General features: G+C 45.6%; 6 protein-coding genes across 6 annotated transcripts in view; 2 read left to right on the forward strand and 4 right to left on the reverse strand.

Annotated features, from left to right (window-relative positions):
* Nucleotides 1-1,643: 1,643 nt before the first annotated feature.
* TREMEDRAFT_65262 (uncharacterized protein) lies at nucleotides 1,644-2,263 on the reverse strand (the record flags this gene model as incomplete). Its single annotated transcript, XM_007007382.1, has 3 exons — nucleotides 1,644-1,886; nucleotides 1,914-2,081; nucleotides 2,129-2,263. 3 exons carry the CDS (start codon nucleotides 2,261-2,263, stop codon nucleotides 1,644-1,646), a joined length of 546 nt encoding a protein of 181 aa, XP_007007444.1.
* A 1,679-nt stretch (nucleotides 2,264-3,942) lies between these two features.
* On the forward strand, nucleotides 3,943-4,792 carry TREMEDRAFT_65263 (uncharacterized protein; the record flags this gene model as incomplete). Its single annotated transcript, XM_007007383.1, has 2 exons — nucleotides 3,943-4,426; nucleotides 4,566-4,792. The coding sequence occupies 2 exons, from the start codon at nucleotides 3,943-3,945 to the stop codon at nucleotides 4,790-4,792; spliced, it is 711 nt and encodes a 236-aa protein (XP_007007445.1).
* Nucleotides 4,793-4,997: 205 nt separating this feature from the next.
* TREMEDRAFT_34614 (uncharacterized protein) lies at nucleotides 4,998-5,904 on the reverse strand (the record flags this gene model as incomplete). Its single annotated transcript, XM_007007207.1, has 4 exons — nucleotides 4,998-5,265; nucleotides 5,311-5,490; nucleotides 5,550-5,610; nucleotides 5,652-5,904. 4 exons carry the CDS (start codon nucleotides 5,902-5,904, stop codon nucleotides 4,998-5,000), a joined length of 762 nt encoding a protein of 253 aa, XP_007007269.1.
* Nucleotides 5,905-9,800: 3,896 nt separating this feature from the next.
* Nucleotides 9,801-10,361, forward strand: TREMEDRAFT_65265 (uncharacterized protein; the record flags this gene model as incomplete). Its single annotated transcript, XM_007007384.1, has 1 exon — nucleotides 9,801-10,361. The coding sequence occupies one exon, from the start codon at nucleotides 9,801-9,803 to the stop codon at nucleotides 10,359-10,361; it is 561 nt and encodes a 186-aa protein (XP_007007446.1).
* Nucleotides 10,362-14,139: 3,778 nt separating this feature from the next.
* TREMEDRAFT_65267 (uncharacterized protein) lies at nucleotides 14,140-15,641 on the reverse strand (the record flags this gene model as incomplete). Its single annotated transcript, XM_007007385.1, has 6 exons — nucleotides 14,140-14,550; nucleotides 14,595-14,680; nucleotides 14,723-14,858; nucleotides 14,903-15,021; nucleotides 15,063-15,564; nucleotides 15,627-15,641. 6 exons carry the CDS (start codon nucleotides 15,639-15,641, stop codon nucleotides 14,140-14,142), a joined length of 1,269 nt encoding a protein of 422 aa, XP_007007447.1.
* Nucleotides 15,642-17,921: 2,280 nt separating this feature from the next.
* TREMEDRAFT_65268 (uncharacterized protein) overlaps nucleotides 17,922-19,018 on the reverse strand; it is a gene marked incomplete at both ends in the record, with an annotated part of 5,424 nt that continues 4,327 nt past the window's right edge. The window contains 2 exons of the mRNA XM_007007386.1: nucleotides 17,922-18,061; nucleotides 18,167-18,345. Coding sequence (XP_007007448.1) covers nucleotides 17,922-18,061; nucleotides 18,167-18,345 — 319 coding nt within the window. The remainder of the gene's footprint in view (nucleotides 18,062-18,166; nucleotides 18,346-19,018) is intronic.

Raw genomic sequence — 19,018 nt, forward strand, 5'->3', positions numbered from 1 at the left:
GAGGTAAACAGAAAATCCATTCACACCATCATTCATGATCTCGGCCACGCCATTGATACAAACCTGTTCTAGACCATATCCCTGTAAGAATCAGCATATGACAAGGTAAAAGGCATATAATCTCACGAGTTTGAGGTAAAGAAGAAAAAGAAAACGGAGAAAAGGACTTGAAGGAGAGAAGACTTACAGGATATACCGATTATAACTTTAGATGACTTAGCTTTATCATCGTGTTATTGATATGAAACCCTACAATCTTGTGTGTGTGTCAGCAGAATTTTCTTTGAGAAGAGGAAGAAGTAAAACAAAAAAAAACCTCGGGAGAAGACGATCCACTACGATTTGGAAGATGCCCGCATCCTCTGTAACAGCAAGAACGAGAACGGGGAGAAGAGGAAGAAGAGTAGGCTCATCGGAAGCCAGATGAAAAAAGAAAAAAGAAAACACACTCTTACAGGATCTGACGTGCAACGTGTGTACATCCCAACAACCTGGTCTGTTCTTCACTCTCTATCCCAACCAAAGTATAATCACCCAACAAAAAAGCACATCCATCTGAATCGGATTTGGTTGAAGACCATACCAAACATTCTAGAAGAATCACGTCGGAAATGGAAAGAAGATAGGAATGTTCTTGCTCATCCACCGCCATCCCATCTTTGCATTATCAATCGGTATCATCCTCAATAAATACAAGTATACCCCCCCCCCCCCCCATGTCAAATACAATGTTGTCTTTACCCATTGAAAGGACGACGACCATTCCAGTTCTAATTTGCCCATTTCTTTGTTACTTGGTTGAGGTGACAATGCAGACCATAAATTCCATGCCAACTGACTGAGTGTGGAGGCAAGCAGCGTCCATGGTAGGATGAGGTTCATATTTGAGGGGAGGATGGATGTGGTCAGTCACAGGAGCAAATCTTGTGTCCTCACAAATGTCGAGTTTCAGGTCCTCTTCATTATAGTCGTGATCATGATATTGCCGAGTCTCTTATACAAGATCAGGAGAGAGAGTGTGCGTGTCGAGGACTGAATTCTATAAAGGGGGACGGTGAAAAAGTGACCAGGATCGGCGATGACATCTAGCCCGTCAGGATGGTAACTCTTTTCAGATGAAAACTGGTATTCACTCGTAGGCCAAGACCGGGAGAATACATATCAACAAGTCAGAGCCCCGGGGGTCGTGTTGTTGGAGAGTCAAAAATTCTCTGGCCGGGATGTTGGTGGCCAAAATGATGATGATGATGATGATGATGACGAGAGGACCTATCAAAGTCAGTACTTGACTTGTGATGATAAACCAAGTACTCACAGACTTGCAGCGGCCAGGAGAACAGGGTCGGGAAGGTGAGAAGACACCACAATGGATATCAAGAGAGTTACAGCCAGTCAGTCGAAAGAAAGAGCGAGAGTTTACTAGTAAAATGACGATGGAGAGATTGGTGGTGAGGACAGGTTGGTTGGAAGGCAGCGAGGAGACATGTCGCGTCGTCGTGTAGACCGGAGAGAGAACGGACTTTGGGGAATGGTGGGTGGTGTGTTGTAGGTCGGCATCATAGGCAGCATTCACAAGAAGATGAGAGGAAATGAAAAAAGGAAGAAACAATAACCAAAAACTCACCAAAGCATTCAAACGATCATCACAAAAAGAATGAAATTCGAAAAACGTTTCCACTTTGTATCTCATCTTGATCAACTTGTCTTAACCATTTTTCTATTAAACTAAACCTCCAACGATCTTCTACTTTTACAAGTTGGTTTTCATCCTTATCCATTGACGGACAAGGCGCTTTGCTTTTACTTTGGTTATCGCTCGTACTTTGCGGTTCATCCAACATGAAATCATGACCGATATTCAAAGGTAAAGCTGACAATTCGGAATTCTTGATACATTCCATTATCCAACTTACAGTGGCGATCTTGTTGTTGATATATCCGGAAGAATCAGAATCAGAATGGATTGGAACTGGAACTGGAATTTGACTTGGACGAGGAAAAGGTGAAGGTGAAGGTATTACTTGAATGACTGTGTTGGGTATTATGTCATCTGATGAACGATGAATGGAACCACCGTGAAGCTAAGTTGAGCATTTGAGACGACAAGGAAAGAAAGCAAGGGACTGACAATGATCAAGTAGTATCGTAAGGTTTCTTCTAATCGGGATGGATGGTTTTTAAAGGAAAGAGAGAGAGAGAATGATAAATCTGAGAATAATGGTATGACCGGTGGACATTTACTACCGGCTGTTGATTGTGTCATGTGTAGTGTGTAGTGTGTAGTGTGTAGGATCTATTATAATAACAGATGATGGGTCCGAGATAAAGGAGGGGATAAACCACGTGGCTAGCGGCGACACCCGCAGAGCGGAAGTGAGACGATAAAGGGGGAATGGGGAGAGACGCTAGAGGTTCACAGGGATCACAGGTTCACACAGAAGAAGAGTGTGTGAGAGAGAAAAGAGGTCGAGATTCCACGGGTCGACAGAGTCAGCTCGAGAGGCAGGAGACGGGCCTGTCAATTTGACAGGTTAGCACACTAGTCTACTATGATAAAAGAAGATGTCGAGCTAACTTTGGAGACAAACCACGTGGCTAGCGGCGACGCCCGCACTCAGAACGAGAGAGAGAACAGAGACACAGAGAGAGAGATAGAGAGATAGAGACAGAGAGAGACAGAGACAGAGAGAGAGGAAAGAGAGAGAAGAGAGAGTAGCTACGGATCCACGGGTCTGAGAGAAAGAGAGAGGCCATGGGTTCACGGGTTGCAAACCAAAAAGGAAGGATAGGGGCCTGTCAATTTGACAGGTTGGCACGCTAGTATAGGATATAGGGTGTAGGATATAGGATATAGGATATAGGATATAGGGTGTAGGATATAGGATATAGGATATAGGATATAGGGTGTAGGATATAGGATATAGGATATAGGATATAGGATATAAGTAACTTGGTGAAAGAATGACTAGCAGTAACCCGCTCGCTCCCGCTCGCGGTTGACAAAAGTGTTATTCGTGGCTATGGTACGGTGGCCCGATGGTTCCTCTGATTCTCCAAATTGCACAATCAAATTTGTGTTTTGCCCCGCGGGCCTGAGCTAGGTTGAGTCAGCAGATCCTCTTGCCATTCTCTGTCTACCTCTTCTTTTATCTCAAACTATACCAAGACGGAATAGACCAATCAAGTGGCAACACAGCAAGAGATTATCGACAGGTAAAGCGGGACCAGAGATTGTTGAGAAGAAGCGAGACAAGAGATCTCTAAGCGGGACAAACTGAGAGGAAGCGGGACACATCATTGAGAGGAAGCGGGACACATCATTGAGAGGAAGCGGGACCAAGATTATTGAGAGGAAGCGGGACTAAGATTATTGAGAGAAAGCGGGACACATCATTGAGAGGAAGCGGGACTAAGATTACTAAGAGGAAGCGGAACAACCGGTACGCACACTCAATGATATCCACTCTTCCGCATCATTCTCCACATCTTCCGTCACTTCACAGGTTCATGGCTGACTTTCAGAATACCTCACTGTGTCCCCTCTTGCTTCTTGCCTCTCCTGTCAGACCTTGAAAGAGTGACGCATTTATGAATCCTTGGTGCTCCTCTGGATACTTAGAAGACAAGTGGAGAATGGGAAAAACACGGAGACACAGCAAGGGGAAGCAGAAGAAGTCGGAACCATACCACAAACGACTCCAAAGAACTTTTGAAGACAACCTTGACACATCCATTCCTGAACCCGACATTCCTTCCGAACTCATTCATTTCTTCACACTCCCTGAACATGCACGATCCCAAAAAAACATTGATACTGTCCTTCACCGTCTAAATGCTCTCAACCTTGGTCCACCTCGCCAGCTCACCCTATCCATACCTCAAGGTGTGATTAGTTCTATGAAAGCAAATGGACTTCCTTTCCATGTTCTTCGTATTCCACACATGATCCCTCAGACCAACATAGACGCCATCTTATCTCCCTTTCACACGTTCAACGACCTGAAACCCTTTAAACATGTTTCTACATCACAAAGACGGGAAGGGATTGAAGGGCTTCATCCTTTCCATTTAGGCATAGTGAGACGGCAAGGTAATACCATTGGAGTCAGCAAGGACACCAGTCAAACAACAAGGAAGATGATCAACAAACCAACCAAAAAACAAGATGAACGACGTCAAGCAGCACTTAACATTCTACGTCTCCTCAAAAAGTTTGTCTGCACCCCTGTCAAACGGCAATATTCATATGTGGACAAAGACACAGTCGATTATTCATTCTTTCTCAATCATCAAGGACGTGATATGACCGCTGCTGAAGGAACAATTTATAGAGGAGAGGAGACAGAAAAAATTGGTTACAGTAAAAAGGGAAATGGTAGTGGAATGAGATTTGTTGGCATGGCAATGGCGGTGGCAATTGGGTATGGTGAGGCTCCCTCACCTTGACCAGAATGATGTGGACTCTATTCCCACCTTCTTCACTCAACTATCCGGTGATCCAGGCTTCACTCGATTCCCTCAACTCCATGTTGATGCTTGTCTTGGTGTTGGTGATGTTCTCATAGCCCCCACCTCTAATCTCATTCATCACGCTGTTGGTGAAGGTCCTGCAAGGAAAGATAGAATAATTGTGATATTTTATACATGCCGTCATGTTGAGAGTCTGTTGGGGAAGCAGGAGGGTGGTAAAGTAGTTAGTGGACCATTGGAGGGAGTAGATTCAGATGATCTCATCATCTTTGACGAAGATGAGATTAGTGAGGAGACAGACTACGAGGAAGTAATTGAATGATGCATTCTATTTGTAACCATAGGCAACCCACCTCACCTCTCCACATTGACAAGCAACCTCTGCAGCGGACATAGTGGGTCCTTGATATCATATGACTACACTTCCGTCTGCTCAAAAACTCTTGTCAAATGAACCTGTGTCAACGGTACCATTTGTTCGAAGAGGTTCCATACCTCATGTAATGTCCAACATGCCGCAGATGCACCTAGTGCCCAATGTGCATCCACCACAGCATACCCTCTGTCACTGCTTTGTCTCGTATCTCCATGATCTCTCTGATGGTTTCTAGCTCGATTCGCTGCAGACACTCTACTCCCACAAACTTCTCTGGGCTTTTGAAGAAATCTTGTCTACGTCCACCAGATGGATTGGGTTTTGTGGGCTGTCGGCGAACCCGAAAGGAGTTATGGAAGGTGACATGCTGAGCCAATAAGCCTTGAACTAAGGGTGCAAAGAGCCACCAAAATAGAGAGCTTTGGCAATCTCAGCATATTACTGACAGTATAAAGACCACTTACCGATGAGCTGGATTTGTCCATACAAAACCCCTTTCAAGTCCCTCTTGTATTTTTCCAAGAATAAGGTCCACCACCTCCTTCCGCACATGGACCCATTGCCTTTCAATTGTGATGTTACGAAGGGACTTCAGACAGATATGAGGTGGGACATCATCGAGCTCAGGTGAGGAATATGTCTGACTGTATATCTCAGCACGCTGTTACATGAGGTTGTTCGTAACTCTCACCGTAGAAGAAACTGTGTTTCTGAAATCTGCCCCATCTCAGAGCCCCTATCACTTGCAACTTGTATAGGGTAGCCTATCTGTAAGCTTGCTGCTGAATACAGAACCTGTACGTACCCTTCTGTTCCAAAATCGTCTCCAGGAAAAGCCAGTGGACATTGGCAGCCAGACAATTACTTGGAAAGGCATGCAGTGCCAGGAGGAAACCGGAGTATACATCCCTGATCCCATATATTCCAAACCCCCACATTGCAAGCTTGTCATGGCCATCCATTGACCATTGCTCATTGGGGCCGGCACTGATGATTGGAAAGCGCCGAAGACGACGAGAGCCTTGTGACCTGTTTTGAAGACCTTGTGGATCAATCATCTGGAGCTGTCGGTATACTGCATTACTGTGGTGTGAGTAAAATCCTCTTGGTGATCAGGAGGTCATACCGAGTGACAACAAGTCCCTTTAAGCTGAGCGCATGAGTAACACCACAATACCCACGGGTTTTGTGTATGCCATCAAGGTTCCGAATCTCCACATTAAGTTGTTCGGGGGTCAAAGCCCCCTTTCGAGAACCTGGTATTTTCATGATACTACAAGTCTTGTAAAAAGCGGTCTTGGACCTGTAAGTTAGCAACTACAGCATACCTGCAGGAATGGTGACACACCCAAACAGCCAATCTGAGTTTTGTTGTACAAGTTGCCGGTTCACATCCTTCCACGACTTTGCTCCAGTTTGATAAGCACTGTAAATTGCTTGTTCCAACTCTGGTGTTGGTGTAGCTGCATACATAAGCTGAGAATGGCTTTATGCAAACACCTACGTGGAATAACTGGTCTTGTTCTTGAGGTTGGCATATGAACGTTTGCACGAGAGCAAGAAAGGAAAGAATGAAGTCGAGATAAAAACAATGCAAATACGTGAGTGGTTCATTCATCTTCTACACAACTACGGGTGAAGCGGTATCAAATTCTACAGACTACTTACTTCAAGCTAGAAGGGCCAAAACTTTGTCATATCCAGACGTTTTGAAGCAAGATTAGGGATTGGGGGTGGAGAGGAGGGTATGAGTTTGTACGCCTCTTGCACCTCGTCCTCACTAAGGACATCTGACCCTTTGTATGTTGCCACCCATCCTCTCTCCGTCATTTCATCCTTTCTCCAAAATGGAAGTTCAGTAGGATGGGGCTCCTCCTGTACTGGTACAATACTGGATGGTTTTGCACGCTCCATGTTGTCAAGCCCCAATGCAACACATACAGTGTTACACTTGTGTCGATGGACAAAACGATGTAGCTTGGGATATCCACAGTCACCAGGGCCGGAGTCTCGAGGAAGCCTATACATCAGCACATCGTTGACTCCTGAGGCAAACTTTCACCCACGTGTGAGTGAGCAAATCAAATAGAATGAAAGAACGTCGAGCAGTTGCGGGGACCTTTCCCACAGAAGTGAGGAAACCTGAAGATGAGCGCCATCCTTGAACAGGGACTCACCTTGTATGTCTGCCAGAATTAGTGTCCTGTTACTGGTTTCAAACACCCAGTGAATCCACGCATCTAAATCTTCCAGGATGAGTTTAGTCAAGAGCTGGTAATCATCTGGTTTTGGAGCAACATAGTCAATGTTACTCCATTTCACAAAGCAGCTATTCCATGTTTTGAGGGGATGTGCGCTAGCTGGCTGTTCGGTCAAGCATTGCTCCACAATCCACGAGCGAGGATGCTCTCGACCATCGGTAGGTGCTGCTTCTTGTATGACAAAAGCCCCAGTGACTTTGAAAGCTACTCAATGGGATCAACAGAAGTCAATCCAAGTGAGATGATTCCACTCACAACTGTCACGTCTTTCACAACGTTCAGACTTCCATTGAACCTCTTGGTGGAAATCCTCTGCCCAGAGCTTAAGCTGAGTGGCTTTCTGCACCTCTTTGAAGTTTAGATGAAAGTGTTGTGCTTCACTGAGGATGACGGTGTGTTCATCTGGATCCGTGGCAAAGGTCATTGAGTAATGCCGCTTGGCAACCCAGTGGTTTTTTCCTACGTGTAGCTGTTGCATAAGCTGGGCCTACAGGTGGTGACTTACATGGTAAATTAGCTTGAAGGCTCCGTGCTCTGACCACATTCGGTCCAACCGTCCAGTCTCCATCATCTCAGCCTGGATAGGATCCAAATCATGTGTGGTTGGATCTGCATAGATATGGTGGAAGTAGATGACTTCCTGTTCATCCCCTTCATTTGCTTCAAGGAGCTCTGACGAGTCAATATGAGATCAGTCACATAAAGCACTCACCATTCTCTATCAATGTCTGTTGGAGATCCTGCAAGGCTTGCAACGTTTCTTCGGCCATAAGGGGCTCCGAATCCACTGGCTGATTGTCCTCCACACATGTCTTTTTTGAGACCGGCTCCTGATGGTCGTTGGAACTGTCTGAAAGTTCACGCTTCTGATCAATGTCAGCATTAATGACAGGACTTGCTGAGAACTGACCAAAGTACTTTTACGCGGTGCTCGAACCTCAAAGTGAATGACAATGCGGCTTGATTTGGTGTCACGTTTACGTCCATACACAGCATGTGCGGAGAGGTATTCCTGACGGAAGAAGTGTGAGAGAGTTGTGTACTTCTTCAAATCATCCAGGTTGACACGTTCATTCTCACCATGAGGAGTGTGGAGGTACTCAAAGCGATCAGAACTACTATATGAGCGTCATGATCATCAACCAACGGCTCACCTTTCAATGTCGAAATTGTAGACCTCCTGTCCTTGCCCGGCACCATTCCATGCCTCCACCACTTTGGTCCAAGCAGTCTCAAAGACATCCTTGAGTGCCGTGTGCCATTCAGCTCGAAAACTTGGAATCTCGTAAGGCCACTTGGCGGACTTCTTGTAGCTGTTTGCCTTTGACAACGCTACACGTTAATGGCAATTGAATGGATGAGTTCCACTCACCCGTCACAGAGACACTTGTGAGTACAATGGCACATACCCCAAGACCTTCTCTAGCCCCAGCAGCATTGTTGGCTTTTGTCACAGCCAAGGAGCGTACTATGCTGGGGAAACTAGAGGCTGGAGTTGAGGCTGTGTTACGGGGTAACAACGAATCGAGAGGACTCTATCGAGTTCGACGGATTAGGACAGAGAAAAGCGGGAGTTGGAGGCAGTGCTGCAGTAGGTAGGGACGGGTTTTCCCCTTTCGAGATTTTCCCCACTGGGTTTGCTCAAAGCGGTTTTTCACCTGTCCGAGTATGTACGTAGACGCTTGCAGCAGGAAGAGGACAAGGACGAGGATATCCGTAGACAGTATATAGTACAATCAGCAAAGTACCAACTTTGCTGATTCTTCAATATCATTCTTTGGCTACATCGATTGCAGAGGAGACACGATCCATTAGCACCAGAGCCCCTAGATTTCCACGAGACATCCATCGAGTTCGACCCAACCTGCGACCTAGTCATCGTGTTTCCAGTACCGTTACAAGTTGAAGAATCAGCCTTACGCACCTTGGGTCGAATTGGAGAGTACTGTATGCTCACCAGAGGGAAAGCGCGGAAAATGATACCAGAAAAAGAGGAGTTGGAACAAGGGCTGGTCACAGAGGAAGAAATACCAACAAGTTCTTCGAGAAGTACCATTTCACATGATCTCACTTCTACCACCACTACCCCAGATCCGCTGAATGAATTATCGCAGCAGTTGTCACAATTGTTAGCCATTATGACGATGCAACAAAAGGAACAAAATGCATTAAGGGAAGAACTGGCTACGATGAAAGCTGACCGACAGAACCAACAGCTACTCACATCGAAAGGGGCATGTTCGATCGGAAGCGAAGAAAACAAGCCGTGTTTGGAGCCAAAACTTACCAACAACGAACGAACAGGAAGAACCAGGTGTGCGGATCCACCTACCTTCAGTGGAGAACGAGGAGAATTGGACAACTTCCTTGCAGCATGCCACATGAACTTCGAATTCAAAGGGGCAGAGTACGCCACCGATCGCAGAAAGATCCTGTTCACGTACGGGTATCTTCGAGGCACCCCTCAAATGCTTCTAACCCCGGCCATAACCAATCCAAGTATATGGAATTCGACCGAATGGCTAGAGAGCTACGACAAATTCATCCAGCATTTACGAACTCAATTTGGAGACAGTAACATGGCAGGTACGGCTATGAGGAAATTGCAGGAGTTAAGACAGACTGATACGGCCGCCGAGTATTTTGCCAACTTTGAACTTTGGTCCACACACCTTGGAAAGGTACCCGATGCAATGAAAATCGCCTCAGCCATACAGGGCCTGAAGGAAGAGCTACTGAAAGTGGTAGTGGTAAATAACACCGACCCTCGAACCAAATCGGACTGGATCTATTTCAAACAGCATGTGATAGGGACTGAGGAGAACCAACGGATGGCTGAAACGATGATTGCAGCGAATCGATGGGCTGCTAGACGCAAAAATGAGCCGACCTGGCTTCCCCCTCGATCGAATTCAATGCGATTGGATACTAGTCCGCCCAACCCGGTAGAACGCCACTCACAATCGACTGGTAGAGGACCCTTGCCCGGTGGAAAACCAGGGATGATGAATTATGGTCTACCAAATGACCCTCCGGTCACTTGGACAGAGGACGGAGGACGTCTCAGCGAGAACGAAATGACTTGGAGGAGGGAGAACCGACGTTGTCTCAAATGTAGAAGTCCAGAACATTACCCAACAACTGTCCAAATGGAGGAAATACGAGGAACAACATTAGGGGATCCCCAAACCCGCATAGCTCACCAATTCCTAGTGGATCGAACTCGATCCCAACTGGATCCAAAGGGCCATTAGTTCGAGGAATGGCGGTGACCTTTGAAGAGGAGGGAAACGAATACCTGGCCTAAGTGATGCGACCACTTGCGGCCAGGATCTAACAGAATCGCACAAAATTCAACTACCAATAGATCTCAGTAATGACTCGGCTATAATATACATAAAAATACAGACAGAAGAAGATACCCTACGATTTGGAATGTTAATTGATACCGGAGCTACCGGAAGATACGTACAGCCGGCCTGTCCATTATACCATTTATTCCCAAAGAGACAGTATCAGGAACCACCGAAGATCAGGTTCCTCGATGGAACAACCGCGACGTTAGTGACCGAGTATGTAGAAGCTGAATTGGATTTAGGAGAAGGACTCAAAATTGCGACTCGATTGGATGTGATGGCATACGAAGGCCCCGAGGTACTGGTGGGATTGGACTTCTTGAAACAGTTTCGGGCAAGGATCGATTGTGGAAAGGGATTGATCGAGTTCGACGGAATCGGACAGGATAACGGTTGGAAGTATCCAAGATTGGAGGAAAGATTGGTAAGAGGAACGGCGTTGGAAAAAGGAGAAGATGAAATGAGCGAAGAAGAGTTACGACAAGTCATACCGACACAATGGCACCAATACCTGGAGTTATTTAAAGTGGAACGGGCCAGAAAACTACGACCAAGAAGAGAATGTGATCACGAGATCAAATTGACCCCCGGAGCAGAACTAAAACCAGGTCCAATCTACCAACTGGATGAACATGGGGACGCATTCCTAAAGCAGTGGATCAATGACGGTTTGGCCAGCGGCCATTTACGAAGGAGTAAATCACCTTATGGATCTCCTGTATTCCTGGTTCCAAAAAAGGGAGTGATTCCCTATCGAGTGGTAACGGATTATCGGGCGCTTAACAAGGTAACCGTTAAGGATTCATACCCAATGCCACTCATCTTGACACTACTCGATCGACTTCAATTAGGAAGGATCTTCACTAAACTCGATTTGAAAGGGGCTTACCAGTTAGTCAGAATAAAGGAAGGAGATGAACATAAAGCTGCCTTACGAACAAGATACGGCAGTTTCGAGAGCACAGTCCTAAGGGATGGGTTGTGTAATGCACCAGCCACCTTTCAGAACTTTCTACAAGACATGTTTCACGATCTACTTGACGAAGGGGTAGTAGTTTATATCGACGACATCACGGTATACTCCGACACGATCGAAAACCATCAGATAATTGTCCAAAAGGTGTTAGATCGACTACTTGAAAACGATTTGGTCGTCAGTCCTAGGAAATGTGAATGGAGTTCAAATGAAGTGAAGTTCCTGGGGTATGTAATAGGACACGAACGGATCGAAATGGATCAAGAAAAGGTGAAAGCTATTCTAGAATGGGGAGAACCCATGACAGTCCGGGATACTCAAGTGTTCTTGGGCTTTGCGAATTTCTATCGGAGGTTTATCAAGGGGTTTTCACATATTGTGGGACCTCTCACACGATTGACCAGGAAGGATCAAGCTTGGAACTGGACACAAGAATGCCAAAAGGCTTTTGACGATCTAAAGAAAACATTCACCACAGCACCAGTACTTCGACATTTTGATAGAACCCGACCGACTTGGATCGAAACCGATGGATCCGACTGCGCGATAGGTGCGATAGCGTCTCAAAGATTCCCTCACCCATCAATAAAGGGAACCACCGAACTTCACCCAGTTGCGTACTGGTCTCGAGCAATGACACCCTGTGAACTAAACTACACGGTAGGAGAGAAAGAATTACTAGCCATCGTGGACTGCTTGGTCGCCTGGAGGCCCTACTTGGCCAACAGTAGTGATGTTATAAAAGTCATTACAGATCACAAGAACCTAGAATACTTCCAAAGCAAACGACAACTAAATCAAAGGCAGATGAGATGGTTGGAAATATTGGGAGACTTCAACATAGAGATCACTTACCGACCAGGTAGCAAAAATGGGGCAGCAGATGCTCTGACTAGACGAGGAGATTATCATCCAGGAAGAGGGAGTAGCAAGGACCCAGACCTAAACAAAGGTAACTGGCTACAATTGCTACCGACACACGAACAAGTTGGATTGAATTCGATGGACTCAGAACACAAAGGACCAAGACACATAGTAAGAGGAGCAATCCGGGAAGACTCATTATTCGGACTCATCAAGAACGGACTGAAAGACTCAGAAGACATAGCAAACATACGACAACTAGGACTACAAATGACACAGACACATAGCACACCGAGCACACAGAGCACACAGAACACACAGAACACACAGAGCACATAGAGCACACAGAACACACAGGACACACAGAAGACACAGGCTAGCAGCGAGACACCAATAGTATCATGGACACAGAGCGGATTACTCTTGTACAAAAACAGAGTAGTCATACCAGAGGGACAGGCAAGATTAGAAGTAATGAAAGCAAGACACGATTCGATACTAGTGGGTCATCCAGGAAGAGACAAAACTATCACCATGGTCAAAGAGGACTATTACTGGCCACATTTGGACGAGTATATTGCGAAATACGTAAAAGGATGCGAGATCTGTAACCGACATAAGACTCATCGACATCAGCCGTATGGACATCTAGTCTCTTTACCAGTACCCACACTCCCGTGGACAGATATCTCTATGGATATGGTGGGACCCCTACCAAAATCGACCGAGTTCGACGCGATACTAGTGATAGTTGATCGACTAACCAAGATGGCTAAATTTATTCCATGTACAACTGGACTAACAGCGAACAAAGTGGCCGACATCTACATCAAGGAGATCTTTTCAAAACATGGAGTACCTCGAACAATTGTATCAGATAGGGGAACTCAGTTTACAGCGGAAATTTGGAAGGAAATATGTCAGTTCTTAGGAATAAAGAACTTATATTCGACTGCGTATCACCCTCAAACAGATGGACAAACTGAGCGAGTAAATCAACAGATGGAAATCCTGCTCGGAATGTATGTAAACTACAACATGGACAATTGGGATCAACTTCTACCAATTGCTGAGTTCGCTTATAACTGTTCGCCACATAGTAGCCACGGTCTGTGTCCCTTTGAAGCCTGTTACGGCTATGTGCCACACTACGACATCCACTCGCACGATATTCGATCAAAGTCAAACAAGTTGGAGAGGAAATGGAGAGATTTGGGAGAATTACATGCGGCTGTTCAAGAACAGGTCAGGATGGATAATGAGATTAGTGCAGAATACTACAACAGGAGGCACAAGAGTATACCAGAAGAATTCAGAGAGGGAGAACAGGTACTACTGAGTACGAAGTATCTTACGACGGAAAGACCCAGTCGAAAATTAGAAGCAAAATATGTTGGCCCCTTCAAGATCATAAGGAAAGTGGGGAAAAATGCTTTCGAATTAGATCTACCTCCATCAATGAAAGTGCACAATGTCTTCAATGTCACGCTGTTGGAACCATATCCTAAGGACATGATACCAGGTCGACAGATACCACCCCCACCACCTGTGGTAATTAACGGCCAGGAAGAATTCCATGTGGAAGCAATTGTGGACAGCAGAATTCGACGAGGAAAAGAAGAATTCAAGGTAAAATGGTTAGGATACACAGGAAACACGGCCTATGACTGGGAACCACGAGAAAATGTAGAGGAGTTGGCCGTTTTTGGTGAATTTGTGGAAAAAAGGAAAAGGGACCCCAGAAGAAAGTGAGAATTCGATCAAGATCAACAAAACTGGGTTGGAAATGAATGCATACACAGGAAATATAGCTACAAATAGAGAGATATAATCACACTAGAAATTGGAGGTGGTGGAATTGGCTCGGGGACGACGGGCCGAAGCGGGAATACGAATGACATTGCGGGGAAGAGGAGTATGGGGAGAAGAGGATGGACCGGCGACTGGTTGAGAGGAACTCAATCCTGTAGGATCACCAGTAGAAGTAAGATGATCCAGAGTTTCATCGGCAGAAGGAGGAGCGTAGTTGGCGGAAATAAGATGAAGGGATTTGTAAAGAGCCAGATGTTGAGAAGGGAGAGGAAGGAGAAGGGAGGTAAAGAGATGGATGTAACCCGAAAGTTGGGTCAGACAGGCGGGTTGGTCATGGGCAGGAAGGGATCGATAACGGACCGAAGCCGCACAAAGTTCGTGCTCCAGGACAAAGGTAACCTTGGAAGTGACCGTTCTTGCTCCCACAACAATACCCTATACATCAACATCGACCAAGTTCGAAGGAAATAGACAGGTACCTCACGGAATTTGGACTCAGGGTTGTTGGTCTTCACCGAACATTTTGAAGTACCCTTAGCAGAGCATTCACCACACACACCACCGACTGAATTGCATCAACATTGAACGAGTCGCAGCAAGAACTTACGAGGGCCAATACAACCAACACGAAAGTCTTCACCACCATCGAGACGACGTTGACAATCGGTACAGAGCTCACCCTCTAGCCGAACAACAGCACCATTTTTGTTGCGGAGGCGCCAACCTTGGGCCAAACGATCGAGCTAATGATTAGAATCGATAAAACTTGAAAGAATTCGAGACTTACAGCGTTCTTAAACCACTTTACAGTGGGCTTGATGGCGTTGGTTTCGCGGAAACGGTCCAGAGCTTCGTTCTTCAACGCGAGACGAACAGAGGGGAAGGTCATGCTGGCCCAAAGGGTAGCTAACAAGTCAGAAGCGAACAGAACTCGGTGGAATTCTCACCGATTTCGGAGTCTTTTCGATCCTCGAGCAACTTAACCAGTTCCTGGTTGACGGTAACCTTGCGAGGGGCGTGAAAGATGTCACCAAGTTCTTCGGGAACCTCCACAAGTTCATCGGAAGCCTCAGAAGGAGGACCAGTGGGTTGCTTACCGGGAGAATTTTCATTTTCGACGACGGTAGGGTGTTCGGATTCGACGGATTTGGCGGGAGATAGGTTCTCACCAGTGGCAGATGGCCCAGCACCCCCTTCGAAGTCGAAATATTGCTCGATGACATGGTCATCAAGGAGCGATTGTGCTTCGCGAGAAGGACCGGATTGATACTTCTCCTTAATGGTGTCGAGAGCTCGTCGAGACGCATCAACCAATGGGGGTTGAGAGGAAGCGGCTTCAGACGTAATTCTCATTCTTTTTGTTTTGCGCATGAGGAGTTCGGGGTCGACGTCAGGCAGGATTGCCAAGGTAGAAGCTCGAGTTTGACGGGAGGAGGTGGAAGGAGACAACTAATCTCGTCAGCCAGTGAGAGATAGGAGGATATACATCGAATTCGAAGGGAATTGCTTACAGTACGCTTAGACATGCTCACAGACAGGTCAGAGTTGGAAGGATGCTCTAAGATATGAATAAGATATGGATGGATGATGATAGATAAGTAAAAAGAACGACAAACAAGAGGTAAAGAGAGAATGAGGAGGAAAGAAGAGAAAGAAGACGGGGAGGTAACTTGGTCAGTAATTTCTCGATCACATTGGAGGTCCGTGCGGGTGACGCGTTTTCATGGCAACCGTCACACTAGCGTGGGTATGATGTCAGGGCGCACCAAAGGTGTCTAAGAACAATCCATGTGCATCACCTGGTTACAGGGTTCAGGATCCTCGGCGAGGATCCTTGAGACAGGGGGGGAAACTTGTTACGGGGTAACAACGAATCGAGAGGACTCTATCGAGTTCGACGGATTAGGACAGAGGAAAGCGGGAGTTGGAGGCAGTGCTGCAGTAGGTAGGGACGGGTTTTCCCCTTTCGAGATTTCCCCACTGGGTTTGCTCAAAGCGGTTTTTCACCTGTCCGAGTATGTACGTACGTAGACGCTTGCAGCAGGAAGAGGACAAAGGGCGAGGATATCCGTAGACAGTATATAGTACAATCAGCAAAGTACCAACTTTGCTGATTCTTCAATATCATTCTTTGGCTACATCGATTGCAGAGGAGACACGATCCATTAGCACCAGAGCCCCTAGATTTCCACGAGACCTCCATCGAGTTCGACCCAACCTGCGACCTAGTCGTCGTGTTTCCAGTACCGTTACACAGGTCACCCTGGGGTAGCTAAAACCTTGGAGTTGGTCCTGAGGGATTATGTTTGGGTAGGCGTTTGTCAAGATGTTGAAGACTACGTTGGTGGCTGCGCTGTATGCCAGAGAGCTAAAACAAACAGACAAAAGCCGCATGGCGAACTTAAACCACTTCAGGTAGCACCCAGACCATGGTCCAGCATATCTATGGATTTCATCGAAGTTTTCATGTTTTCAAGATGTTTTCCCATTGTACGTTCATGTGTTTAAAGTTTTATGGGTACTCTTTAAGTTTTTCTCAATGATAAGTTGATCGTCCCGAATCCCACCACTATATTTCTGTATATTAATGATTTCCAAAGTAAGATATAAATTGCAGTTATTGGATCATACGAGTTTCACAGAAGAGGAGAAGAGGAAGAATGATCGTTTTGACATTTTTGAAGAAGGGATGATTGTTGACACTTTGAAAAGGAGGGGTTTTAAATCCCGAAATAATATCAAAAAACAACACCTCCTTACCTCACTACCTTGCTGATATACACCCAAAAAATCAAACCAAAACGAATAACTCACTGGTATAAACTGACGAAACGTTCTTTGGTCTTATCTAAAAAGACCGCTATATTAATGATCAATTTGATATACATGTTTTTTTTTTCACTCTACCTATGAGGGGTGTTATTGTCGTTGTCGTCGTTGTCGTCGTTGTCGTCGTTGTCGTCGTTGTCGTCGTTGTCGTCGTTGTCGTCGTTGTCGTTGTTGTTGTTGTTGTTGTTGTTGTCGTCGTCGCCGTTGTAGCACGAGAAGAATGGTAAGGAAGGAAGCGCAAGGTCAACAAACAAAAAACCTATGTATCATCCCTAACCAAACCGAATCCTCACCCAATCATCCCAAATAACATTCAAAAAGCAAAAAGCAGAAAACAGAAAGTAGAATGGCTAACTGTCCGTCCACATTTGCGTGGTCATCGCCATTAGGTATGACACAATGACGTATGATGATCTATTCGTCAGTGTGAAAGAAGTTTGTAGTTGATCAAAATGATTTACAAGTCGGATATAAAGTTAGAAACGAGCAATTCTCTTGATACCCTCGATGGTAGTAAGTTAAGGCATTTATCGTAAAACGTTGATGTGATGGCGGAAATCTCGGAATGGAAAAAAAAAATCAAAAAATCAAAAAATCCAAAAATCCAAAAATCCAACTTGAGGTCATTGGAGAATGGAGCAGATGGAGATTGATCAGCCCAAGAGATTGTCCAAGACTGGTACTCTAAGTGGGTTAGAGATGAGAATGAAATCGAGCCAGACAAACAGAATGAGAGATAAAGTTGGATAATGTCCATGGGATTGATAACGAGTCAGGGATCAGATTCAGATCAAACAAATTTTTTTTGCATAAACCAGAAGACGCACAAGATTAAACCTAAGTCCGAATGACGAGAATCGCAAGGTTGACAAACCTTTGATGGTTAAAATGGAATATTCGATCCAAAAAAAAGTATTTGATATTATTCTCAAACCTTTGTACTACATATTCAAACTTCCTTTGTCTGATTCCAAAACTCATTCATCCAAAACGTTGATATGACCTCTAAACCTTGATCCGTATTCGTCTTTCTGCGAGTTGACGGGGTAGATAGACATTTGGGGCACAGTTATTAGTTCGTTTCGTTTCGTTTGATTTTGACGTGACCATCCGACCCCTACCCCTCAATTGACAAAAAAACAATTGTCTCCGTTATCCCCACCCCACCCCATTCGGAAAACAAATCAGATGATCAAGGAAATCGGCGTCGTCCCAAACAAACCCTCGACCAACCGTCTCTCTCCCTCCTTATCATTCGTACTCAGACTCCCCCTACTGGCTTCCCAATCGCACCATACCAACTCGCGTCTGTCCGGATGTACCAACAGATGTCTGGCTCTGATATCTCCGTGGATGACGTCGGATTGATGGATAAGGTCGATGGCTTTCAGAGCTTGTGAACTGGGTTTGTCAGTTTCTGAAAATGTTTACTGGATAATTGATCATCAAACTTCAAGTCGTAGGCACAAACTGTAGAACAAACACTCTTTTGAAACTGTCATACTCGCACTTGATCAACAACACACTAGAACCGGGGGGAGGGGGAAGTGTGACCGATACATCTCAATTCTCCCATCCATAATCTTTTGACTTTGTTTTCTCCTCATGCATCTGTTCTTATCGTGAACAATCTCGAAAAGGTGAAAGATGACAATGCCCAGTGGTCCCATTCATCGTTGAACGACCACGACAAGGTGAAAGATGGATGTGTCCAGTGCTCTCTCTTCCATCGTGAAACGACCATGACATATCTCAAAGATGATCTGGGCGTCCAATGCTCCGACTCTTTGAGTGAGACAAGATGATCGAGTGGTACAAGTGACCCGTTTTCCTAGTGTTTTGAGCGGGAAGTTGAGAGCCCGAACGTGCGGGTGTGCGAGTATGTGGGTGTGTGGGAGCGTTTGATAAAACGTATCAAAAGCACAGTCAAATGAGATCACTTCGAAGCATAGCCTTATGGTCCGATGATGAGAAAGGGGGGCCGAGGGAAGACGATACGGACAGAAAAGAGAGGGGTGAGAATAACAATAGGGACAGAGAAGAGAGGTAACAGCGAGAGAGAGAACGCGAGAAC

This window comes from Tremella mesenterica, assembly GCF_000271645.1.
Source record: "Tremella mesenterica DSM 1558 unplaced genomic scaffold TREMEscaffold_13, whole genome shotgun sequence".
In the NCBI taxonomy this organism is placed as follows: domain Eukaryota; kingdom Fungi; phylum Basidiomycota; class Tremellomycetes; order Tremellales; family Tremellaceae; genus Tremella; species Tremella mesenterica.